The sequence below is a fragment of the Mastomys coucha genome, unplaced genomic scaffold (assembly GCF_008632895.1).
Source record: "Mastomys coucha isolate ucsf_1 unplaced genomic scaffold, UCSF_Mcou_1 pScaffold5, whole genome shotgun sequence".
NCBI classification, from domain to species: Eukaryota; Metazoa; Chordata; class Mammalia; order Rodentia; family Muridae; genus Mastomys; species Mastomys coucha.
The window spans coordinates 106,298,467-106,326,237 of NW_022196911.1; the positions used below are offsets into that span (position 1 = coordinate 106,298,467).

At 38.2% G+C, this 27,771-nt stretch overlaps 1 protein-coding gene across 1 annotated transcript in view; it reads right to left on the minus strand.

The window, feature by feature from the left end:
- Positions 1-27,771, minus strand: part of LOC116077233 (ATP-binding cassette sub-family A member 8-A) — a 73,417-nt gene that overhangs the window by 12,907 nt on the left and 32,739 nt on the right. Inside the window, exons 19-31 of the mRNA XM_031351623.1 lie at positions 25,574-25,772; positions 22,634-22,800; positions 21,167-21,300; positions 19,919-20,056; positions 19,237-19,344; positions 17,235-17,408; positions 15,800-15,913; positions 13,891-14,010; positions 8,804-8,869; positions 7,885-7,976; positions 4,416-4,536; positions 2,361-2,478; positions 482-573 (exon numbers count right to left, since the gene is read on the minus strand). Coding sequence (XP_031207483.1) covers positions 482-573; positions 2,361-2,478; positions 4,416-4,536; positions 7,885-7,976; positions 8,804-8,869; positions 13,891-14,010; positions 15,800-15,913; positions 17,235-17,408; positions 19,237-19,344; positions 19,919-20,056; positions 21,167-21,300; positions 22,634-22,800; positions 25,574-25,772 — 1,643 coding nt within the window. The remainder of the gene's footprint in view (positions 1-481; positions 574-2,360; positions 2,479-4,415; positions 4,537-7,884; positions 7,977-8,803; positions 8,870-13,890; positions 14,011-15,799; positions 15,914-17,234; positions 17,409-19,236; positions 19,345-19,918; positions 20,057-21,166; positions 21,301-22,633; positions 22,801-25,573; positions 25,773-27,771) is intronic.

Consider the following 27,771-nt stretch of genomic DNA (forward strand, 5'->3'; position numbering starts at 1 on the left):
TTGTGTCAGAACTCCTCAGAGTCAAGCTGTCTCTGTGATCCTGTGATCCTGGGATCCTGTGATCCTGGTCTTGTTAGAGCACCTAGGAGTAGAACTTCCTCTGGGTGTTTTGGGACTGGCTGCAGAGTTTGTGCCCAAGGTCTGCTCAGGGCACTGGCCCAGACAGACTGGAAGGAACCTGAGACACTGGGCTGGTGGAGTTCCTGTGTGCCTGGGTCCTGCTGGTTACTCCTGGTGTTGGGACGGATGTGTTTTCCTCATGTCTGATCCTGGGTGTGTGGATCCTCCCTGGCAGTGGAGTTTCCTTTGGGTGTTTTGGGACTAGCTGTGGAGTTTGCGTCCAAGGTCTGCTCAGGGCACCACTAGCCCAGACAGACCAGAAACAACCCCCAGTATAATATTTTTAAAACTTTGAATAATAATATTTTTCAAGTTGTCACCTGGGTACCATAGGAGAAAATCCTATTTCTCATCTGCCTACCTGTCCAGCGCTTGGCTTGGTTTCTCCAGTTATCATCTTAATGGATGTGCTTTTACCAGCTCCATTGTGTCCCAGTAAGCCTACAACCTCACCTGAGAAAGAGAAAACAGACACGTCAGTAAGCCTACAATGTCACCTGAGAAAGAGAAGACACGTTAGTAACGATATTACAGGTTTCTCTGTGTGACGGGTGCTTTGTGATGGGCCTTAAAGACAATTTTATATTTTAATTGTCATGTTATGTGAAAGGACATGAATAAAGTAGGCATAAAACTATGCAGGGCAAGATGTGGCTCAGCATTGAGAGGCTGTACTGTTCTTGTAGAGGGCTTAAATTTGGTTGTACCCATAGCAGGCATCTCATAACTTTTTAAACTCCACCTCCTGGGGACCTGGTGTTCAATCTAGATCTGGAAGCATCTGCTCTCACAAGCACACATACCCTCACACAATATACACATAGTTAAAATCAAAATAAATCTTTAAAAGGATCATGCTCGGGCATAATAAAATACTACATATTACAAACCCTTAGCAAACATCCTAATTCATGGAGAAAATTAAAAACTTGGCTCTCATATAAAGAAAAGGATTAGGTGTCCACTCTTATCACTCCATATAGTACTAAAATTTCAATCATAGCAAGTATGTAAGAAACAAAAAAAATCTATGGACAAGAAAGTAGACAACTGGATCATCCCTGTTAGCCAATAATATGATTACATACATAGAAAATCTTTTAAAAGTCCACAGAAAGATGAGAGTGGCAAGATAGGAAATCAGCATACAAAACAGGTAGCTTTTCTTAAATTTTATTTTATTTTATTTTATTTATTTGTGGGAGTGTTTTGTCTGCATTTATGCCTGTGTATCACATGAGTTCCAGGTGCTAGCAGAGGTCAGAAGAAGTTATCAGATCCCTCAGAACTGGAGTTACTGATGGTGATGAGCTACTATGTGGGGACTGGTAACCAAATGCAGGTTCTCTACAGGTTCTCAATTGGTCTTAACCATTGAACAATCTCTCCAGCTCCAGGTAGCATTGATATGTATCAATATGAACACACTGAGAGAGAAACCCATTCACAACAAGTATACAAAATAAGATATATAGCAATAAATATAACTAAGTGGATGATGAAAAGTTATAATGAAAATTACAGAATAGTGGAGAAGGAAGCTGAAGGCACTGAGAAATGAAACAAACAAGCAAACAAAAGATGACGTGAAAGCCAAGGAGGGACTACTTGATGCTGGATAGATGGTGGACAAAGCAGGGAGTGGAGGGCCAGAGAGAAACCGGGTGGCTGGATATGATCAGTATACCACATTTGCATGCATGGAAATGTCGGGGTGAATCCCACTAACCTGTATAATTAATATGTATTAATTAAAGAAAACTATATGATGGTATGGGCAGGAGTAATAGCTCTGACAACACTGAAAAGGGATAGAAATTTTTGAGTTTCAGCCACTTGCCCAGAGCCACAGGATGAGGACAGACTAAGTCATACTGTGTCAGACAGAGAGAGTCAGAAGTTGGCAAAGCTCCGCTTACCCTGTGGTCAAGATATCAGGTTGGAATAGCAGAAGGTAGGTCAGTTCCCCGGTAGATAGTATTGATCATTAGAAGAGCGACAGCACTGACTGAATAGGAAGACTGCATTTTAAATGGTTTAATGACAAAGCATGTTTGTGATTTTTCACACCAGTGTGACTGTGCCCCTACTCAAAGGGAAAGTCATTTCTGTCCAGAAAGAAACAGTAAACAGCCACTCTACTGTGAAAAGAAGAAACAGCACAGCTTCTGGGCCTGCCGACTGAAGGGCGGGGATGCTCAAGTTGGGAGGATGTTCCTGAGCCACAACCCGTGTCCAACCTTTTCGAACACAAAAAGAGATGTTTCTTGTGGCGATCTTCTTCTTGCCCTTAAGAACGAAGCATTTCTTCTTTCCCTTGTACTCCTTGCGAAGGCAGCTGGCAATGATGGCTGGCTTCTGCAAACACGTCATGCCAGTGAATGATCATTGTAAGCATAAATCTACATGTAGATTCCCCAAACCAACATGGCTTGTTGGCCTTGGTGCTTCTAGTTATTCTTAGTTAGTACACCTAAAATCTATGTAAACTCATTGATGTCCAATAAACAGATATTCTGAATTCCCAGAACTTTCTTTGCACTAATATGGGAGTACAGCAAGACATAATTTTTGTATGTTTTAGTAATCTTTAAAAAAAAAAATTGAGACACATCTGCAACTGTAAATTTTACCCCAAACCCTTTAATTTTGGCTTTAATAATGTTTCGAGATTGTATTATTGTCTTACATTTAAGGATGAATTGTTAGCTTTCAAAGAGTCTCAATTTCACACCTCACTAGCTTTCTTTGTTCCACTGAAGGAAAAATAATTCGATTCCAAAAGAATACATTAAAACAGAAACAAATATAATGAATCATGTCATCTTCCATTTGATCAAGCTTTAATCATCTACCATATTGTGCTATATACTGTGCTATCTACTGCAGAACATCTTGAAGATTACACTGCAGGTGGTGTGCATTTGTGTAAGTTTGAGAACAATCATTAGGGTAAAATATTTCATTGTCAAGAGAATAGAACTCTCAACATCCTGGTTGGGCTAGGTTTTTCCCTTAACCAAGGGCCTACTACCCCTGGCAGGTTGGGCTCATCTTGAGCCAAGCTAAAGAGATAGGTGTAACAATTAGTTCTTTAACAAGTTGCTGGACTCCACTGACCCACCCCAGAATCCTTACCCCTATCTCCTATAGGAGCTTACAGGTTGCAGCTGTGTGAGGGCCCTAAACCTGCCATATTTTATGAATTGTTCAGGAAAATGGAACTTCCCTCTTTCTTCCTTCTGTCTCTTTTCTAGGCATGTGTTCCTTAATATTTTGGGTTTTCCTCCTAACAATTCGGGTTTCCTTGTTCTTTTTCTAAAGCCTCCCTCCCTCCCCACAATATGACTGTTCATCTCCCATGTGTCTTATTTCCATGGAAGCTTAAAATGATTTCCCTCCACTCTGCTATTCTGTGAAACTGCTGTGGTTTTGCAGTTTGCCTGCCATGAGGGTTTTCTTTTAAAATGTAATAAAAATGTCCTTAAGTTTCCATTCAAGCTCAGTCTTAAATTATTTTAGCAATGAGTCTAAGAATCCCAAAATGGTCTTCCAATTTCCACTGTATCACAATCGTTCAGAATGTAATGATGACTAAGGACTCTGGTAGCTAAATATACTTGCTAGTGCTTGAAAGACCCCAAAAGGACTACAGCTTTTAATACCAAAAATAGAAAACCTACTGGGACATCCTGTGGGAGTGTTTAATTATAGAACACTAAATAAAGAATCTTGCACTCTATCTAAGGAACCCAACAAGCTTGGTAAACTTGCATTCTCCAGTGTTGGCTGCATGCAAGGACAGCCAAAGTTGTCACTGTAATGACTACTTCCAACAATAAAAGTTTTAGCTGCCAATTTGAAGTCTGACCTCATATATTACTATACTTTCACCTTTTAACCTAACAAGCAAGACAGCTCTTGTGAACTGGCTTACAATTATCTATTATCAAAGCTTGTGGATCTGGCTTGACCAAATCTAACTATGAATGAAATCATCAGGTGGAATGTCTTAGTATCTTACATTTTTAAGCTGGACCAAGTGCAGTAAGATTGCTTTACCAAGAATACAAATGTTCTGAAGAGCGGGGCTGCTTGTCCCTGAGCACAAGAACAAGTCAATGACTGATCAATGATTGTTTCGTCACCATGTATTCAGGAAAAGTGCTCATTTCTTTTCAGAGTACATATGAAGCAGCTGAAGGTGTTTTCATTTTAAAGTAGAACTCTGAATACATTCTTTAACTGCAAACAGGTTAAGATGCTTTTGCTGTGAGCTGCTCTACAAGGCTTACCTCCTGGAAGTCCGCTGAAGTCAAAGCATTTGCTGTCCACACTCTTTCCAGACTCACATCTTCATCTTCCCCTTCTGGGTCTTCTGGATTGTTAAATACACGATCACTTCTTGAAGAAATTCTATAGACAAAGAAATCCATTAATAACTATCGTTGAGGTCCATAGCTTGGGATCCAGTTCTGTCCTCTATGTTTTTTTAATTCGAGTAAACTGGATGAACAATAAGTCTTTATAACTCCATCTTTTGTCAGCATATCCATTTCCCTCTTATCCCAAAAATTAATGGTCAAAGAGTCACCAAGTAAAGCAGTCATTGCTTCTTGGCTATTGTCAAGTCTACTTATTATGGAGACTTTTTTTAACCTCAGTGTACAGCTTCATATTTATAGATTAGCAAAAATTGATATCACATTTTATGGAATAAGTACTCTGGGAATAAAATAAATAAAATTAAGGACATTGTCAAAATTCTCTTTAGAGAGGTGGACCAGAATGTTCAAGGTCAGTGCTAGTTATGTGAAGAGGCACAGCCCCTTCTCTGGGATGTGTCAGAGGAACCCTTGTCTCTCCCTTCCAGCTCCCACATTTATGACAAGATCATTGATTTGGGTTCTTTTCCTTCTCTCCCTTCTTTATTGTGGACATAGGTGATGTGTCAAAGCTTGATTCTTCTATCCAACTTTTTAAAACAAAGACAGCACTAGTATGAGAGTTGGCTGGCCAGCCATTCTCATTTCGCTAGAACAGAAAGTCCCAGTCAAGCAGAGATTTTTTTTCTGAAATTTTGTTTGTTTTTACATTTATTGATTTGTTTGTTTGGTGTGTGTTGGAGGGAGAAATAACAACTTTGAAGAACTTTTTCTCTGCTTCCACGGTGTAGGACCTGGGGATTGAACTCAGGTAGTCAGTATTGGTGGCAGGTACCTTTATCCATTCAGCCACTCTGCTCTTGCATACAAGTAGTGATTCCCAAATGTAGAATCCAAAAATTGATGAAGATTCAGAACTAATATGAATCTGGTTGTGTTCTTGAGTCCTGCTTGAATAGAGTATACTTGCTTTCAAGCTCCCTGGATGCTTAATTGTCAGGAGCCATAATGGGGCAAGCTAATAACAAGCAGGTAATCATCCTGAAATGGCCTGCTTTGAATTATTATATAATCTGTGACAGGTGTGCCCTTATTAAGCAAGGCTGTAAGGGATTCATTTTAGGAAAGATTTCTGCTATTAATATGCTTTTCCTGTTTTTTATTATACATATATAACAATCACTAAGTAGTAGCACACCCCTTTGGAGCAGATCTCTGCAGATCCACACAGATGTACTGTCTTGTAGTGATGCTATATAGACAAATAGGCGACTTATGTCTTAATGATGATCCTATAAGAATTCCTAAAATTGTATCTGTGATTATTAAGTTCTTTTATAGTGGTACTGGTATTAGGTCCTTTTCTGATGGACAAAATTGGAATGAGAACTCTACCAGTCTCTCAAGTGTCACCAGTTAATGACTCTTAGATGGTAACCAGACTCTCTCCTACACAGAGCACATTCCAAGAGGTTGTAAAACAATTAACCAAAGGTCATAAAGAGGGAACTAATGATTTATTATAGATGCTAGGACAAAAGATAAAATATTGACTGGGTTTATTTATGCAAAACTTCACTAATAACTTAGTTATAGTTTTAAGCCTTCAGTGAACCTGTGGAGACAGGTGATGGATGTTTATCTAGATAATTACTCCTAATACTATGCATGTAAACATTCTCTGCTGTAAACTTTTAATTCAATTTATGATTTGATTTTGTATGTGAACTTTTGATGAACTTTGTAGCATGTCATGTATTATGAAAGATGTTTAAGTGCTGAGGACAAAGAGGAGAGTCAGAACTGACCTGAGAAGGACTGAGCTGAGAAGAACTGAGCTGTCAGAGGGATCTGAGCTGAGAAGTTTTTAGACAGAACCAAACTTAAGAAGAACTTAGACGTATAGGCATAGCTTTTGGAGAAAAGGCATTGAGAGTAAGAGCATTATTGTGACATCAGAGCAGATGGAGAGAGAGAGATTAGAAGGAGAATGCAGAGTGAAATAACTTAGAAACTCTAGGTAACATAAAAAAATTAAGAGAGCAATGAGCAGAATGCAGAGGGGAAAAAAGAGAAAAGAAGTTGCAGAGAGCAGAAGGAGCAGGCAGGTTTCTCCTTATCGTGGGACAGAACAGGTTCTTTCTTTAAAACAAGCCCGGCTTAGACTTATTAAAAGGAACAAATCTTTTCTTCTTACAAACGTGGGTTTAATTCATTTAGCATTAAAAGGGTAGAAGCTTTTTCGTTCTCTATGCAGGAAAGATTGGAGCCCATTTTTCACCCAGAATGAGTGAGTTCTTTCTGCACTGGTGCTTGGTCTTTTGCTTCATGTGATATGTAAGTATGGATGTATGTGTAAGTATGCAATTGTGAGAATATATGCATGTGTGTGTAAGTATGTAATTGTGAGAATGCATTCAAGCTGGACCCAACTGGTTTTAATGGAAATGTATAAACAAGCATGTATGAATCTGTATATGAACTTATGTGAGATTATGCACATTTGCTTATGTAAAAGCTTTTCCTTTTTCGAGTGTTATTCTCTTCTCCTGGTTCAATAGGAGTTTACTGCTCCAAACTTCCCCCTAGCCTGACAAGCAAGAGGCATCTGGACCAAAGAGAAAAGGCTCTAGCTGTTAATCCTTTGCTTAAATCTGCTGTTTTAGGATGAGGTGCTAAGTGCCTGAGACTGCAGTCTCTGACCTCAAAGGAACTCATAAAGCACCTCAGCTACAGTAGCATAGCAATTTAGACTTAGATAAGTAAACTTTTTATTACTATGCAGCAACCCTAAATATCTCTTATGACAAAGTTTTACCCCTGAATTTTTGTAAGACAAAGTCTTACCCTCCTCCAAAGCTCTTCCCTCTTCATTGTCTCAAGAAGAACCCCATGCTGGGGCTGACCCCTGGCACTTAATCACATTTCTTTTCTATTTCAGGTTAATAGAAAATGCCCAGGACACATGGGATAGGTTTCCCACTCTATCAGCAAGAGAATCGTTGTTTCTGCCATAATCATCCCTGCCTTTTAACTCCGTGGTCCTTTCTGGGTTGACTGTGTTCCCTCAGCTCTCCATGGTACAAAACAGTTGTCATTCAAACTAAGCTTGCACATGTGGTGGTTCTTGGCCCTCCCTTGCATCCCTGGCAGATGAAGCTCTGGATTTCTTGTGTTTCTGGGGTGTTGGACCTGTTTTGACCATAGTTACTACAATCATCTTTAAGACCTAGAACCCATGTTCTGGTAACTGTATTTATAATTTCCATAACTGTCTCTTCATCATAACCTCATGAACAGGGGTCAATGAGGGTTTGTATGTTGCCTTTATACAAAATTGTCCAATAAAAAACAAAAAAACCATGTGATCTCTCCAAACCTAAAGACAGGATCCATTCTCATTCTTTTCATTCCGAACTTCCTTTCCAGACATCGGAGAATAACTAGGAAGATGGCAAAATGAAAGAAAGGCTAGGAGAAAGAGAGATGTTCTCAGTTAGAAATACCAAATGTTAACACCAGAAGTAAATGGCAAACAGCCTTCTACAGATGTGTACAGGACAGAATGGTTAAAATTGCAAGAGCTAGCCTTTCATCTGCTTATGAAAACAAGTCAAAACAAATTGCAGTTCTTTGCATAAAAGCAGTGCAAGTGTTCACACTATCCTACATTACATTATACTCTGAACTTCATTCATACTTTAGGATTCACCTTTATTTGGTGTGAGTGTATGTATGCATGTGTGGGGGTCAGAGGAGGAAATTAGATGTCTTTCTTAATCACTCTTCAATTTATTAATAATGTCTGCATCTCTCATTTGAACCCACACCTTGCTGATCTACTGGTCCAGCTAGCCAGCCAGCCTAGGGGACATCTATCTCTAATTCAGAGAATCCATGCCCACCCAGCTTTCAAGTGAATACTGGACATATACACCCTAGTCCTGACTCTTACACAGAAGCCATATCCATTGAGCCATATCCCCAACTCTCTACTACGTCTTTAGAATTGGAAGGTACAATTTATGTTGTCACTGGATACTTGTTTTAAAAATGGCTCTATGCTTAGAAACATACTGCTTTTTTGGGACTTAGCTACATAAAACATCTTAATTTTCAAACTAGGGCTGGGGGTATTGATCAGTGTGACAGAACACTTGTATAACAGGTACAAGTCCTGGGTTTGATCTCCAGAACTGTTTTATTTCACACCCAAAATATGATCAAGAAAGCACCTTGCGACATTTATGTAAGGATGTCTCTGTGCACAATAATATTTGAATAAGAAGGATACTTACAGTTAGGAAAAGAAGATAGGAATACTTCCTTTCTTGTTCATAAATTATTTCAGGATATTCACTATTCTGGAAAGAAAGAACAAATTAAACATGGAATTTTATAATCAATAAATTTTATGCAAATGTGATTGGGCCATTGATCAACTCTATGAGTGTAGTCTTTCCCTAGATTTTTCCATGGCACAAAGGAAGTACGAACTGTTAAATATGTAGCTAGGAGTTGCTATTCTTTTCATGGTGTGGAAGCCATGCAGCCTTTCTCTAAAGGATGACATTCAGTGTTTAATGATCCGCTCCTGAGAGAATCCAGGAAACAGAGGAGACAGGATTTCTCCCCGCTGCATTCCCCTTCTGTACCTATTGCCCCTTGGTGTTGTTCCACTCTCTCCTATGGTCCTTCACTGGAAGCTTAGAATCGCTAAGGAGTAAAGGGAAAATAACTTTCAGGAAATACATCTGGTCTGTGAGCAAAGTTGAAGTTTATTGCTGTTGTATCAGCTCTAGATAGAGTGTATCAAATACCAAAATGTAGCATAAAAGCCACAGAAATATTAGCACTTTAAAGTACAGAATCTCAGAGATCAGAGGCAAATTTTGTATGCACCAATAGGGCACAGAACACTAAAAGATTTCTTTTCTCTTCTGCTCACTTCCTATGTCCCCAGGAAACAGCAGCAAATGCTAATTTTTCACTTATAGGTAAATGGGGCTATGGCATATCGGGCAAAATCTTCTTAATTTAATTAAGAATTTTCTACAGGTTTTGTGGCTTGGTTGGTGTCCTTGTCCCTCCTTTGGAAGTCTTTTCTGGTTACAGGAGATGGCCATTTCAGATTCCATATCTCCCATTGTTAGGAATCTTAGCTAGGGTCACCCTTACAGATTCCTGGGATTTCCCACTGTTTTAGGTTTCTAGCTAGTCCCAGCTTTTTAGCTGTGCACCACCACAGATTACAGATCTCTCCCCACCCCTCTCTCTCCTTATTCTCTTTCTAACCTCCCCCTATTTTATCCTTCCTGTTCCTCTTCCCACCCCTTCCCTACAACATTCCTTCCCTCTATCCACCTCAATTGTCTATTTTATTTCCTCTTCTCAGTGAGATTCAAGCATGCTCCCTTGGGCCCTCCTTGTTACTTAGCTTCTTTGGGTCTGTGGATTGTAGCATGCTTATTCTATAGTTTACGGCTAATATCCACTTTTAAGTGAATACATACTATGAATGTCTTTTGGGGACTAGGTTATCTTACTCATGATAATATTCTCAAGTTCCATATATTTGCATGCAAAATTCATGATGTCTTTGTTTTTAATAGATGAATAGTATTCCATTGTGTAAATGAACCACGTTTTCTTTATCCATTCTTCAGCTGAGGGACATTTAGGTTGTTTCCAGTTTCTACTTAATATGAATAAAGCTGCTATGAACAGCAGTTTATGAAGTTGAGCAGGTGTCTTTGTAGGATGGTGGAGTATCTTTTGGGTATATGCCCAGGAGTGATATAGCTAGGTCTTTAAGTAGAATTATTCTCAGTTTTCTGAGAAACCATCAAGTTGATTTCCAAAGTGGTTGTATAAATTTGCATTCTCATTAGCAATGGAGGAGTGTTCCCCTTGCTCCACCTCCTTACCAGCATGTGCTGTCACTTGAATTTTTGATCTTTGCCATTCTGACAGGTGTAAGATGGAATCCCAGAGTCATTTTGATTTGCATTTCACTGATGACTAAGAATGTCAAACATTTCTTTAAGGGCTTCCACTTCTTGGCCATTAGTAAGTCCTCTGCTGAGAGTTCTATGTTTAGCTCTGTACTCATTTTTAAAATTGGGTTATTTGATTTGCTGTGGTGTAATTTCTTAGGTTCTTTATATATTTTGGATATCAGCACTCTGTCAGATGTAGGATTGGTTAAGATGTTTTCCCATTCTGTAGACTGACATTAAGGTGCCATTTGCTTTTTGGTTTCATGAGGTTCCATTTATTAATTGTTGATCTTGGTGCCTGAGCTGTTGGTGTTCTGTTCAGAAAGTTGTCTCCTGTGCCAATGTGTTCAAGATTATTCCCCATTTTCTCTTCTATCAAGATTTAGTGTGTCTTGTTTTATGTTGAGTCTTTGATCCACTTAAAATTGAGTTTTATGCATGGAGACAGATATGGAACTGTTTATATTCTTATGCATGCAGGCATCCAGTTTAATCACATCCACCACCATTTTTTCACTGTATAGTTTTAGCTTATTTGTCAAAACTCAGGTGTCCATAGGTATGTGGGTTTATTTCTGGGACTTCAGTTTGATTCCATTAGTCAACCTGTCTGGCTTTATGCCAGTCCATGCAGGTTTTTATTACTATTGCTCTGTAGTACAGCTTGAGATCAGAGGTGATGATGCCTTCAGTAGTTATTTTATTATATAGGATTGTTTTTAGAAATCCTGTTTTTTTGTTTTGTTTTTCCATATGAAGTTGAATATTGTTATTTCAAGATCTGTAAAGAATTGTGTTGGAATTTTGATGGTAATTGCATTGAATCTCTAGAATGCTTTTCATAAGATGGCCACTTTTACTATTTTACTCCTACTGATCCATGGAGCATGGGAGATCTTTCCATCTTCTGTTATCTTCTTCAGTTTCTTCCTTCAAAGGCTTGAAGTTCTTGTCATACAAATCTTTCACTTACCTGAACACCAACCACAGAGGCTGGCCCACAGAGACTGAACCACCAAACAGAAGACATGCGTGGGGAGAGCCTAAGCACTCAGCACATATGTAACAGGTGTGCGGCTCAATGTTCATGTGGGACTCCTAATAGAAGAATCAGGGGCTGTATCTGACTCTGTAGCCTGCCTTGGATCTCTTTCCCCTAACTGGGCTGCCTTGCCCAGCCACAATATGAGAAGATGTGCCTAGTCCTATTGCAACTTGATATGCCAAGGTACCTGGGTGATATCCGTGGGAGGCCTCTCCTTTTCTGAGGAAAAAGGGAGGACAGGAGGATGGGGAGATGAGGAAAGGCTGAAAGAAGAGGAGAGAAGGAAAGATGATCTTTGGATTGTCTTAGAGAGGGTTTCCATTGCTGTGGAGGGGCAAAATGACCAAGTCAACTCTTGTAAAGGAAAACATTGCATTGGGACTGGCTTATAGTTTCAGAGGTTCAGTCTATTATTATCATGTCAGAAAGCATGACAGCATGCAGGTAGATGTCGTACTGGATAAGAGCAGAGAGTTCTATAACTTTATTTGAAAGCAGCCAGGAGGAGACTAGAATTCCACATATTGGTAGAAACTGAGCGTAGACCTCAAATTCTACATACACAGTGATATACTTCCTCCAACAAGGCTACACCTCCTCCAATAAGGCCATACCTCCCAATAGTGCTGCTCCTTGTGGCCAACCATACAAACAGATGAATCTGTGCAGGGAGCAAGCCTATTCAAGCCATCACATTCCACTCCTTGGCCCCCATAGGCTTACAGCCATGATATATTGCAAAATTCTTTTAGTTCAACTTCAAAAGTCCCCATAGTCTATCACAATCTCAAAGTTCAAAAGTCCAAAGCTCAAAGTCTCTTCTGAACTGTAACATCTTATTCAATCAAAATCAAGAAGCAGATCTCATACTTCCAGCATCACAGATTAGAAATTTTGATTCCAAAATATCATAGTGAGGAAATACTAGACCAAAGAAGATCAAAATCCTGCTCAACAAGCTCCATGTCTGATGTCCTGCTTCTCTTAGCTGTCTTGTCTGAAGCATACTTCTTTCTCTTAGGCTGGATCTACTCCCATTTTCTAGCAGGCATCCCTGGCATCTCTAACCTTTTGGGTTATCCAAGGCAACTTCAATTTCACAGCTTCTTGTTCCAATATCTGGGATCCACACATGATTTTCTGGGATCCTCACTTCTCCAGCTTTTCCCTCTGTAGCCCTCTAGGCTCTGGTTACTCCACTCCACTGCTGCTGCTGTTCTTGATGGTCATCCCATCGTACTAGCATCTCCAGTACTCAGGGGTCTTCTGCTAAAACTAGGCTGCACTTTCACCAATAGCCTCTCATAGGCTCTTTCTATGGGGCCAAGCCTTAACTTCTTTGCATGGCCCCTTCAGTTCTGGGCCTTCAACTGCTATTGAGACTGCACAATCACAAATGGCCTTTCATGGACTCTTACGACATCAAGCCTCAGCTTCTCTCCATGACTATTTCATGCCTTCAAACCCAGTACCACCTGAGTGATTCTTACATGTCACCAATTACTGCTGCCAGCAGTCTCTGGATCACAGCTTGTTTGAGCTCTCAGAACACACTTCCCAGATGATTCCACTCTAGCTAAACAGCATCAGTTATCCCAGTAACCCCTTCTGCTACTGACTCTTGAGCCAGAGCACCACAATTCAAATCACCCTCAGCACCATTGTCTTCCATGCTTCTACTAGCAGGTCCCATTAAGCTTCACTTAAAGCATTACACTGCTTTCCTAAAGCAAAGTTCCAAAATTTATACTTCTGCAAGCAAAAATATGGTCAGGACTATTACAGAAAAACCCACTCCTGATACCAATTTCAGTCTTAGGATTTCCATTGCTGTGACGGAACAAAATGACTAAGGCAACTTTTATAGAGGAAAACATTTAACTGAGGTTCAATTTCAGAGGTTCCATCCATTATCATCATGGTGGGAAATATGGCAACATCCAGGCAGATGTGGTGCTGGAGAAGGAGCTGAGAATTCTTCAATTTTATCTGAAGGCAGCCAGGAGACTGGAATTCTACACTAGGCAGAGCCTGAGCATAGGAGACCTCAATGTCTGCCTACATAGTGATGTATTTTCTCCAACAAGGCCATACCTCTTAGTAGTTCCACTCCCTATGGCAAAGTATTCAAATACATGAGTCTATGTGATCCAAATTTTTAAATCATCACAGGGATGTAAGGTAATTTTTTTAAAAAAAATGAATTTAAAGAGTGAAAAATAAAAAAATAAAATACTTTAAATATTTAGTCTTTTGAGTATACATTTTCTAGGTCAAGACAAAGCTTTTTTAATGGCTCCCCTATTCTGAGACACTTAGAGAAATGTTACACATTTCTTACCTCAAACTGTAATAATGTGCAGCCTCCCAGTGTAGCAGGTGGAATCAGGGCAATAGAACAAAACAGTGAAGTATCTCTAAAGTAATCAATAAGCATAAAAAACACAGAGAAGAAAGAGGCCTAGAAGAAAATGAAATACACATTTTCAGTTACTTTCTGAAATACAACGAAAGGGGCTAAGGGGTGATTTGTTAGTTAAGACCATGTATTGCTTGTACAGAGGACCTGAGCTCAGTTCCTTGTACATATGTCAAGTTATTCACACCTTCCTGCAACTCCAGCTCTATGAAACCCAACACTGTTTTCTGGAACCTTCACTTGTGAACACACAAACACACACACTTAAACACACACACACACACGCACATACAAATAAATCTTAAAACCAAAAATTAAGTGTATTTTCACTTTATTTTAACCTGATTTCCATTGTCATAAACATCATCACAAACATTTCTTCTTAGACTTGACTAAAAGCATTTGGCTAGAAATTGGAAAATTGACAAAGCTGGACAAATGTAAGATCTGATGCATAGACTAAAGATTCTATGTCCAGTTTTAACCACAGAACCAAAATTAAGTAGGTTTGATGTTGTCTATGGATTTAATAAATAAGCTGTAGGCAACAATCAAAGAGAAATAGTTTTGACTTGAACAGCCTTGAATTTTGTAGAAGTATTTTCTCAGAGATATTGATAAGTTTATCAGTTAGTCAACATGTCTTTGAGTACCATTGATACTGATAGAACAGAAGTCACAGGTGTAAACTTTACATCATACCCTTAAATCTTCCTTCTTAAACTACGGCAAAGCTTTTCTAGTAGAATCTGTGCTTCTCTTCAACTCGTTCTGATGTCAAGGTACTGTCTCTGGCTACATTTCTATTCTAAAAGCTTCTAAATTTCCCCATAACAAAACATAGACACCTGTATGATTAATCTGTGAGGATGTCATGTAAGCTGAGCCATCTAGTCTTAATTTCCATCTTAACTACTGTATGGATAGATCTATGTTTGTATCTAATCTATACCCATACCTACATCTATATCTACATCCATATCCATATGTATAGCTATATTTATATTTAGATCTATATTTACATAATTTTCATTATTCAGTTTTCTGATAATATGTCCTATGTCTGTGTCTTTGTTAACTTGTGGAAATAAGTGACTATAAACTGCTGCAATTAATTTGTATAAAGTAATATTATGACTAGTGTGTCAAATACAAATACAGCATCATTTGATGCTGAAGTGTATCCAGCCCTCCAGAATTTCAAATACAAAATATAAGGGAAGAAGTTTCATTTTCATTTAACTCACTGGAAGAAGAGATTATGTAATCTGTGAATTTTCTTCCTCAACCATGTCAAACTCTGGTACATGAAGACAATCAAGTATTTACTAGACTATAATGTAATTGAGACATTTAAAACAGAAGTGCTAGAATAAATATATATGAGTTATATATATTCCCCTTTTAAGTTTAGAAAGTGAAGATTTTAATAAATGATTCTTAAAAGGACTTCCTCAGCAATTAGATTTTAGTTTTAGATTTTAATTAACAATATTTATAGTCTTCTGAAAATTCCATAACCTTTGTTGCTCAGTTAATTCTTTTTCCTAAAAGGAATTTTAAAACAATACCTGGGTTTATGATCCTATAATGAATTATCTTACCTTTAAAGAAAGTGAGATGAAAATAGCTAAATTTTTACATATATGTTACACACATGGATGATATATATACATATATATATATATCATGGAACTAGTGAAAATTTGTCTGAAAAATATATTTGAAATATTTTAAAGTATAAAATTGGTTTATCTTATACCAACCAAAGATATTTTTAAAGTCTAGAACTTAAGTTTATCATAAAAATAAAAACAGTAAACATACTTACAATAAAGAAGCAAAGTGACCAAATGCCACTATTTTTTTTCCCCTTGCGATAAATGAATGAAATCACATAAGTCATGAAAATCATCGACATGGCATAGCCACCAACATAGAGACTCTGAAACCAGTAGGAATATGAGAATGAATATTGTGACATGTGAAAACATTTGAATGTACTAATGTCATGGAACAATATCTTCATGTTCCTTCATTTATAATGTTCTAAATATCACAGAGAATGGTAAAATGGCTGGCTTGGAATTCTCACTTCTCAGCAGAAACATCATAAAACACAAACAACTAGGAGAGGTGACTTAGTCAGTTTTCTGCAAACAAAAGTTTACATACAATACCTAACTCAAAAAAGACAAACTGCAGGAACAAAATGGAGAGGAGCCTGAGGAAATGAGGTCCAGCAACAGGACCAAATTGGGATCCAGATCAAGGGGAGGCCCCAATGCCTGACACTATTGCTGATGCTATACTATAGTGTGCTCACAAAAAGGGGCCTATCATGACTGCCCTCTGAAAGACCCAACATGCAGCTGAAAGAGTCAGATACAGTTATTTACACCCAACCCATGGACAGAAACTGCTGACCCCTGTGGTTGAATTAGGGAAAAGCTGGAAGAAGCTGAGGAGGAGGGCAACCCTTTAAGAAGAGCAGCAGTCCCAACTAACCTGGACCCCCAAGATATCTCAGACATTGAGCCACCAACCAGGCAGCATACAGGAGCTGGTATGGGACCCCCAACACATATACTGCAGAGAACTGCTGGGTCTGGACTCAGTCAAAGAAGATGTACCTAACCCTCAAGAGAATGGACCCCAGGGAGTGGGGAGGTTTGATGGGGTGAGGACATCCTTATGGAGACAGGGGTTGATGAAAGAGGTATGGGATGTGGAACAGTCATTGGACCAGGACGGGGATAAAGTCTGGACTGTAAAAAATGATTTAAAAAGAATGCTTTGGTGTGTTCTGAGAGCTTTTGGCCTGCCACAGCTCCTGCTTGGAGATAGTTTTGCAGAGGGATGCATATATTCTCAGTGTAAGATCTCAGTTTCTGGCTCCACATAACTGGAAGGTTTTGTTGTTTGGGGGTGGTGACAGAATGTTTGGGAATACGCAGCCAGTGTTACTGAATGTCACAGTCAAAGCAGTCAGGAAGAGCCAGTTGTGGTGGCACAAACTTTAATCTTAGCTCTCAGGAAGGAAGATCTCCATGATTTTAAAGTCTGCTGGGGCTGCTAGGACAAGAACGAAACAAACAAACACAGCAGGGAAAAAGCCACAGCGACAATGTTATGTCATATGTACTTCAATCACACTTTAAGAAACCCTTATAATAGAAATAAAATATTAAAACATGGTATATGCTGCTGCTAGTTTCGGGGTTGAATCGTTTAATGGGAGTTGTTTTAGGAAGGGTGTCACTTACCTGAATAAACAGATCTCCAACTGTGAACTTACTCTTTGGGGGGGCCGAGGCATAGAATGCAATGCACATAGGAAAAATGAGTGCCCAGTACACTGGGACTTCAAACAGAGCCTGCCCGAACCAGTATGCAGATGGGGAGAGCCCTGAAATCCACAGCTGGAACTGAGCTCTGTTCTGATAAGGAAGCACAGTCATCAATTGGATATTGTTTTTTTATAAAAATATGAAGCATATAGAAAATAACCCAATGAGCTATTCATTATTCGCGATTAAACACTACACAGTGTAAGGGATATGGATCATTTCAAAGCTTCTCTATCAAAATTTGCAGTTGTTATGGATAAAAATAATTTATCCTCATGTGCCATTGCAGTTAATAAAAAATAAACCATCCAAGTTACTGACAGGGCAATAGTGCAGTGAATCGAAGATTGACTTAAGGCCTACAAAGGAAAATTCCCCATCTGAGTATTAACCTTCAGTTGTAAAACAATTCATCTCTTATCCAAATGAAAGTAGCCATTTTTTTGTTAGATGTTTTCTTTATTTACAATATCTCTTTTCTCAGGTTCCCATCCAAAAAAAAAAAAAAAAAAAAAAAAAAAAAAAAAAAGAAAAAAGAAACTAAAACAAATCCCTGTTCCCTCCTCCCTCCCCCCATTTTTTCCATGTAAAATTGTCTTATTGGTCTATTCGCAATAAAAATGAGTGATTAAAACACTATAAATAATTGCACCTTGCATCGTACTTTGATAGTTTTGTAGTTTCTCATATTTAAAGTCATTAATGTGTTTCATAGTAATATATATGGATTATATGCAGCTATTTTATGTTTCACTAAATTTCATATTTAAAAAAACCACCAAATGATAAAAATTTTGAAAGTTTTCCTTCAAGTATATTTTCTGTCATTTCTAGCTCTTCTGCCTTAGATAATCCAATTAAATGTCTGATGAATCATTACCATTGTCCCATGAATCATTAATGTTCAGATAATTTTTCAAAGCTGTTTTTTTCTTTCTGTGCTTTAGTTTTACTGTCTATTCTTCCAGTTCATTCTTTCTTACCTGAGTGTTTGTTCTAAAAGCCATATTCTTTATTTTTTTTTATACAGTTACATCAGGTACTTATAGGAGTTCCACCTGACTTTTATACATATATATAAAACCTTCCTCTATTTCCTGCTTCACCGTGTTCATTCTTTTAGTTAAATCCTTGAGTGCTTTAACTTTTCCTATTTGTTACTTCTTTCATTTCCTTTGTCATTTCTGGGTCTGTTCTCAATTGATCAAGTCTTGCCCCAAAGTTGGATCCTTGGGGGAACCTCTCCAACTGATGACTGGAAATAGGTAATTCCAGTCCTATATAACTACTGAATGTGCTCATCTTACAGAGATCTGTACTTTCTTGACATCATGAAGTCTACTTCTTGCATATATATAGCTCTGTCTTGGCAATAGAGTCTAAGCAACACTTGTGTAGAGTTCTACTGCCCTTGTTCTATGTAATTCTCGCATTAACACATTGCTTAGAAGCAAATTCCAGTCACTCTAACTTTTTTGGATTCCAAGTTATTCTTTTAGTTTAGTAAGACTTTGGGGGTACTACTCAAAACCTCTCTGTGTTCCCTGAGCTATTTCCAAGAAGATATATGTAATGTACAACTCAAATTTTTATACGAAATCTCACCCAGCCTTCCATTATGTTTTAGGAGGGGTCAATTCCCACCACAATTCTTCCATTTTTCAGAAGGGAACAAAGAAAGCTTTTATCTATCTCTCATTTTCCTTTCTCGTGGTCTTTTTACTTGTCTTCCCCTTCTCTTTGCTTTTCCCTTCCTTTAGTTCATTCTTACTTTTTACTTCTATAAAGGTGCAAGTATATAATAATCAACTGCTCAGTGTATAAATCTGGATACCATACTAAAGAAAAGCCCTATAACCACATTATAAACAACTTCTGATTGTTTAAGTCAACTAAAGTTTCCATTATTTTTTACTACCTTATAGTCATCAATGCTGGTCATGGAAATATAAGGAGGAAGACAGGCCATCACAAGGATCCATGCGAAGAAATGAACCATATAATCAAATGTGTTGTGGCCATTATCCTAGGAGTGGAAGTAGTTCAAAGTTGAAAATTGTTGTCTGGATTACATTGCTCAAAACACGATCAATTACCTAAGATAGTGCTTTGGGTCTATTACCACCTCCATACATTCTTATCCAATTTTCAACATAGATTTTGCTTATATATCTAATTTTATAAGTAAGCAATTGAAAGAAGGTATATAATATGATTTTGTAAGTGGAAAGTAATAATGAGAACAAGGCGGTAAAATTATATAATGGTAAAATTCTAAAGTTTAGGCTGACAATTAAAGATGATCAATATTTTTAGGCTTTATTTATTTTTAAAGATTTATAGGTGTGAGTCAGCATACTTAGATTTATCTCTCCTAATTTAACATTTGGTATTTACAGGGGACAGCTCAATTGAGTATGGATAGTCATATATGATAGACTATAACATACTATATATCAAATAAATATTAATATATACTAAGATAGACACAAATGCCAATCTAATGTATGAAGGAAACTCTATCAAGACCACTGGGATTATTCTGAATGGAACAATATGGAAGACTCCAGATATCACAGAATCTACAAGGACGTACCAACCTCAGGAAATGTGCTACGGTCAGTTTGAATGTGTGCTGATGGTGTGAACAGTCCAAGTAGTCCATTACTCACAATGTCCACCAGAACCGGGAAACAATTCAGTCGCTTGGTATTGCATGCTAATGTAAAGTTGTAATTCTAAAATGTAACAAAAAGATTTATCTGTCTGGAAGGAGGGAACATAAAACTCATGTACAAAATATGCAAAATTCTTCAAATACTGAAAAGATGGCGTATTCTTTGTGATGCAGCCGATGGACTAGAGGTTCTTCGGTTTCTTTCTTTGCAAGGCACAAGTCAATGCTATAACTTTAAAATGCCATAATTAAGCCTTAGTGGGTATAATCAAAATTTAAAACAAACCTCTAATAGGACAAACTCATTATGGCTGCTGTCCTGTAGCCATTTGCTTGGAATCCCAACTTTCCCTCCTGGATGGAGAAGTGAGATGGATAAGAATCAAGACGTTCAGGAAGTTACAATGCCTATGAGTAACTTAACTGGGAGTCGTTAAGTGACTGAGGAAGAGGGCACTCTTCCATGGAGATGTCTACAAGCTAAGCAGGGAACTGTGGGGATGCATCTTTTGGGAATTGCTGCCCATGCTGGGGTGAACTCTGTGATGATACAGATAACCTAATTATCCATAACTCCTGTAAGAAACCCTATATATTGAGTAATTCACTAAGCTAGGCTTGGGCTTGATTTACATTTCCTCAAGAAAAGCCATGTAACATTTACAGACTGTATCTGATTTAGGGATTATATTTGGAATCTCTGGCTTAAAGCTCTAGATAATAAGTATAAATTGTTTTTTTTTTTAATTACATTCATTCATTAGTGTGTTTCTCTGTGTGTCTGTGTGTGTACACCTGTGCATGTACAAACATGTTCATTGTGCATGTGTAAAAGTCCAATGACAAGTTACAGGAATCAATTCTCCCTTTCCACCATATGGGTTCCAGGAAACAAACTCAAGTAATAATTATATGAGATAATAGTGAATGCAACTTTATTATATTAAACTCATGAATATAATTCTCTGAATAATGAACCTAAGTAGGAATCTTAATGCATTCTCTTAAGTAAATTTAAAGTTTAAATGGCATAATCATAACCCAAATTCTCTCCTCAAATACAAAATATATACACAGATATGTTATTTGTATACAATATATCAGATGTCATTTATTTTTCATTAAATTGCTATATAATAGCCATAGCTCTGTGCCCTGGAGATGCACATACCTTCTCACCACCTGATAGGATGATAGCTCCATTATACTGACTGTCCTCTGTGCCATTTCTAGTCCCAAAGGCATCAACTTCCAAAGCTATGTTCTGTCGTTCCAGTGAATGTATGAAGTCATCAATCTTTGCTCCTAATAGAGAGTAAAGTGTAAAAGGCACTGTAAATCCAAAGGAATACCACAAAGTTATGTATCAAAATGGCTCTTCACAGCCATTTGTTTATTATAGCATGTAAGAGTATGGATTTTAATTCTCCATATATTTCTTTTCCAAACAAATACTTTTTGTTCCCTTTTTAATTTATGTACATGTGTGCATGTTATTATTTGTGTAAGAGCACATGCATGTGGAGGCCAAAGGTCTATATCAGGTATTTTCTTTGACCACTCTTCACTGTGTGTATTGAACCAGGGTCTCTCCCTTGGGCCAGAGCTCACCAATTTAGTGTATCTGGCCAGCTGCTCTGGGCAGTGACTATCTCTGCGATTACACATAGGTGTCCATATCCAACAAGCTTTTTAAAACCCATATTTTTATTAGTTATTTGAGAATTTCAAATATGCATAGAATATATCTTGACCATATTCCCACTCCCTACTTCTTCTCCTACATCCTATCAGCTATACCTCCTACCTTGACAACTTCCCCAGTTCTGGACTTTGTTCCTTTATAATCCATTGAGTCCAGTTAGTACTGTCCATATAGCACTAGTATGGGCCCATCCAATGGATCATGGTGTATTAGCTACTTTTCTACTGCTATGGTAAAACACCATGACCAAAAACAACTTGCACATGTCAGGGTAGGGTGTGTGCATTTACTTCAGCTTACAGTTGAGATGCGTCATGAATTTGATCATACCCAACAAACCTTCATGTGTGCTCTGGGGATCTGAACTCTGTCCTTATGCTTCCACAGCAAATGATTGACTCACTGAAATTTTCACTGAGTCTTCTACTTTTCTTTTATAGACTATCTAAATATAATTCAATAATGATAATAATTCTCATGCACTTATGATCTCTTCTAGTTAAAAATAACTCTGATAATTAAAAACAACTTTTTAAAAACATCTTTTGTTAAGACCTAATGACTTTTAGAATAAAGCTTCCTAGAATCAAACAACATATTCTATTGAACTAATGGCAATATCAATGACCATGTAATTTAAATGTTTTTAGGCTTAAAAGGTATGCCTACCAACATGCTCCTTTATCCAACTATCATGTCTCTCTTTATAATCATTGTGACATTCAACTTTCACAATATTTTTATATAAACCTTGATTTTTAATGTGTGCTGATTATAATACATATCTCCTTTATTATATATTTTTGGCTTCATTGTTCCAATTTAAGATTGAGTTTCCTAAACTGGGTGTAAGACGCATCCATCTTTTTGTCATGTGTGTCTTTCCTAAACAATATTCTTAACAGCAACAATATTCATAAACTTCATTTTTACCTGTTTTGTTGATGATCAGTAAGTTCGTGAGGGGCACGTGTGGTTGTTGGCCAGGGGTGAGGAAGTACATATGAGGAGCGAGCTCCCAACAGTAGTCACTTTGATGGACTATCCTGTGAACATTTGCTGACAAAATATGCAGAAGTCCAATTCCCAAAATCAGAATACTACACAGAAAAAAGAAATTGACAGCATAGACCTATAGCCACTGTCCAGTCTTCAAAACATTCTTTCAAAGACATGGATATAGTACAAGCAAGACATTATTAAAGACAGACATTCATATGTATGGTTCTGTGTCTTGGTTCTTAAATTATTCCTTGTCTTTAAAGTGGAAGCAATAACCATTGGTATTTATCATCGGCATACCTTCCTTGATGCCCTCTGACCATGGGGCAGCTTGTGAAATTTCAGAAGGTGGCTCCTTACATGGCAAGTTGAGATCCAGCCTCATTTTCTCCGTGTTTATCCTACTTTTCCTTCTCTGCTGCATAGTACACTACTCCCCAGACTCAGGAGTTTCTCTTTGCTCTCCCACCCATTGTCTCTAGTCTTGCTCATGACAACAGTTTCCTAAGCTTCACCCACTTAAACCATTACTTATTTGTGGGGAGCCACAGCTGCCATCCTATATATATTGAACACCTGGTCTCCGGCCAGAGCAGAGAGCATTGAGATAAACAAGCCCTTATTGGGAAAAGCTGTGTGCCTCCAGTTTGTGATGCAAGCTGGCATGATTTCCCGCAGCCTATTATGCTTTGCTACGTAGTTGATGCTGATTGGGACCAGGGAAAGTATTTAACCCGGGAGGGCTGGGGGCTGAAAAGAGGAGTAAGTAAGATGTAAGAAGAAGATGGGAGAATATAGAAGAATATAGAAGAAGATAGAGTAATAGAGGAAGCTAGCTAAGAAAGAAGAAAAGATGAACGAATGATTTTGTAGTACAAGGTTCCTGAATAAACTGCTTGGAGAAGGGTTCGTGGTCTCCTCCTTATTTCCGCTGGTCGGTAAGGCGGCGACACTTATTTTTATGTTTTCCTTCCCTGATTCCCATTTGAAAAGTTTAAAAATTGGATTCCAGCACTTCAGCACTAATGCGGAAACCTCATCCTTACTCCCTTCCAAGCATGGGTGGCACAGCCACATCCGCTGGGAACTGCAAAAGTTGTGAAGTCAGCACAGGTGTTTGACACAGTTCCAGCAAAGCTGAGCCGAATGCTGCAATCACTGTCTTTCTGTCTCTCACTTTTAGGTTTTGGTCTCTGTGTGTTACATTCATGGAGACTTTCTGCATTAGGACTCATTGTATGTCTTTTCTTGAGGAAATTATTTCTGAGTCTTTTAAAGGAAAGTCCTAAACTTACTTCTGCTTTATCTGACCACTATTTGGACGACTTCCTTATGCCCTAGAGATTGCAATAAGTTCAGATAAGCAAAAGCTAGGAAATTGTAAATGAGACCACGACTCCTGGAATCTTCTTTGGGTATCCACAAAAGCTCAAACAGTGTAATTGGTAAAGGGTAAACTCTTACTGGCTAGGAGAATTAGCAATAGATTCTAGGCACCCTTTTATAATATGCTTAGAGCTCTCTCAGAATGTAGTTTGAAGATAGGGGACCATACAAGGAACATCCGTGGAAGAATACATCTCACTGAATAGGAAAGATTGACTAAAATAAAATTTTTCTACTTTATAACATGGATGAGGAAATAATATTGTAAAGAGGGTTAGGTATTCGTATTCGCTGTTCATAAAAAAGACCAGTTTAGATATTTTCTGTTTGTTTGGGGTGCTTTAAACCTGCAAATATTGGCAGCCTAAAAGCAGGCTCTCATATAATAAATGTTTTTTTCTTTGACAGAGACATTCTTTAGAGTCTTTGAATTGGAGTTATCGGGCTAATAGTAAAAATACAATTTGTTCCCTTGTGGTTTCTAATTGTGACTGAACTTGTAACCCTAGACATGTAATAAAAAATCAAACATGTCCATAGACAAGAGGACATAATCTGTACTTCTTGGATAATTATTAGTATTAGTCTGACTTTGTGTGAAACCTGTATAAGCAAAGAGGTGACCTGATTGCTAGTCAGGCAGAGCTGCAAGATTCCTCTGACCACCACACCTGACTCACTCCTTGCTTATTGACTCCTTATCTCCTCCTTGTGGGTCATCCTGTCAATAGGTTGGTTGGTGACAGGCCCCAGCAGGTAAGGAACTCCAAGACTTCTTGCCTGCTGTGCTCTGTGGCTGGCACCCCTCTGTTCTCCCTTCTCCCAGTCTGTTTTACAAGGCATTTCTGAACTAACTACAAAGATATTTCTTTTAGTCTTAATCTTGATAACATCCTTTATTTGAAGCTATCTAGCAAGCATTGACTAGAATCCCTTGTGTGAACTGATTTACAACTTATTGATTGACCATGAGATGGGCACAGGGCACTAGTGGCAAGAGATAAATTCCTTGAGACTCATTTGGTATCTTTCAACTGCTAAAAATGCCTGACATTTGACAGGAATTGAGAAGGGGCCACTTGCACATCAGAACTACAGGGAACAGAGAGAATTTGAAGATGTATCAACTTTACAAACACATTACAGTTCCAGAGAATTCTGTGAAATCTGAGTCAGGAGACATGTACACACACACACATATGCATACACACACACCCCAGCAAGGTGAAGTTTTAAGGTGTTCATTGTTTCTACTGTGGAGACTTTGAAGGAGTAACAGTAATGAAGAAAGACCCCAGGCCTCATACTATCTCTGAGAGATTTTTTTTTCATTCAATGTGCTAATATAATGTGTGAATACCAAGACTGTTAACAGAAATAACAGGTATGGACCTGGGCTGGGATTTATTTTTATCACATTTCTGTTGTTCTACTTATGTATGCTTTAATGCAACATTGGAATCTGCAATGATAATTAGAACTCACAGAATAACAATGGATTTCCTTTCAAACTTTATCTTCAAGAAACGAAGCCTGGTCACTGCACAGAGTTGCTGCCACCAGAGAGCCATGCCCCCTTTTGTCTTACTCATCTCATTAAGTAAAGAGACAAGTTGTTCCATGTCAGCATGTCTCCCTGGGCCTCTAGCCCCTCTAGCTTGTACATCTTCTGTCACACCAATATCTACAAAACAAAAACAAGCAATCTCTAATGAGTGGTTAAATTTTTCTCTGAAAGCATTCTTTTGATCCAGAGATTTTTTTTTTTAAGTTCTCTTATAGGAAAACAGAAATTCCAAGATAAAACAAAAATGGGTAATATAACCTTGACAGTTGACACTGTTTCAAATGATGTTTCTCAAAAAAGGAATACTGTGGGATAGAACAGCACAGAGAGTGCTCATCATTAGATCATATAACAGCAGAGCTAAACTACAAGAATTCAATCAACATTTTCCCCATTTATATTAAGTTACAGAGCAGAGAAAAGTATAAGTTGCTTAAGGAGAATCTCTTGGGGTGATCCTTGCAGAGGGCACAAAGTAGCTTGTTGGGTAACAAAATGTTCTAAATTATGCTCTACATACTTGTTTCAGGGCAACTGATGACAAACTCGACAGAAAGCAGCAGATGACAATTCACATTATATAAATTATGATTTGATAACTAGATAATAACATTGATCCATGAAACTCAACAGTTTCTTTAATAAACCTCGACGCTAGTAAGAGAACCCATGAGGGTCTTGGGGGGGGGGGCTTGTTTTTGTTGTTACAAGGTGAGTGTACACAAGTTAAATGCATTTTGTGTGTACTGAAATATTAGAAATACATTTTTAAAATTTGCAGATCTTTCTGAGAAAGGGCCTTGCCCTGTAATACAGGTTGGCCTTGAACCCAGGATGCTCCTGCCTCAGTCTCCTAAGAACTACGGTTATAGGTATGTCACAGAGCAGCTAAGGATGCTCTGTGAGCAAACTTATTGGCTCCCCAGTAAGACACATCACACTTTGAACACATGACTGGAACTAGCGTGTGTCACAAAAGAGAATGGAAAGTGGAGATAAGTGACTACCGACAGGTTGTCAACACAGCAGCTAAGACTAGGTAACACCAATGGTCCTGACAGGGAGACAGATGGCATTCCTACCATAGGCTTGTCTTCCTGTCTTCCCACAAGGAACTCATCAACCAGAGAGATTGAGTATTGGAGTAATCATCTCAAGTACTCATCAGGGAAATAGCACTGAATGTACTTAATTTCTGGAGGAACTCAAAAACCATGTTGAATATGATAGATGGGAAACACTTGGGAAGGAGTAGCCCTAAGCGTTGGCAGAGTTCTAACAAGAGAAGCAGCCTCTTTGCTCTGCTGTGTTAACTCCAACTTGTTTTCAAGGAAGCCTAGGGTGGATCTTAGTTAAGAAAATCAAGCTGGGAGGTGGTGGCGCACGCCTTTAATCCCAGCACTTGGGAGGCAGAGGCAGACTTCTGAGTTCGAGGCCTGCCTAGTCTACAGAGTGAGTTCCAGGACAGCCAGGGCTATACAGAGAAACCCTGCCTCGAAAAGCTAAAAAAAAAAAAAAAAAAAAAAAAAAAAAAAAAAAAATCAAAGGAAAATTAACTTTAAAAATTCTTTTCCTCTGACTATATCCATTATTGACTTTACTTTCTAATGTCCTAAGTGATCTTTATTAGAAATTTATTTGTATGGAAGCTGGAGAGATGGCTTAGTAGTTATGTACAGTTACTGCTCTACCAGACATCCTGATTTAGTTTTCTAGTACCCATGGTGGTGGCTCAGAATTGCCTAAAATCCCAACTCCAGGGGGTCCAATGCCTCTGGCCTCTGTGGACACACACACACACACAAAATTGAAAATAGAATATATATCTTTAAAAGGAATTTATTCCTATATATCATGTAATATATATCCAGAGTGTAAATGTATCCTTAAAATATTAGAAGTTTCAAAGAAAGCATTTTGAGAGACACAGTATAGAGAATGTAGTATACATTTCTTGGCTGGGATCTAATAGAACATCCAAGGTGAGGCACATCTATGGCAGAGATTTGACAATTGATGGCAATGGGTTTCCTAATTTATACAGATTTCCAAAGAAGAATAAGAATAAGCAGAAGCAGAAGAGAAGCAGCAGCAGGAGAAGGAGGAGAAGGAGGAG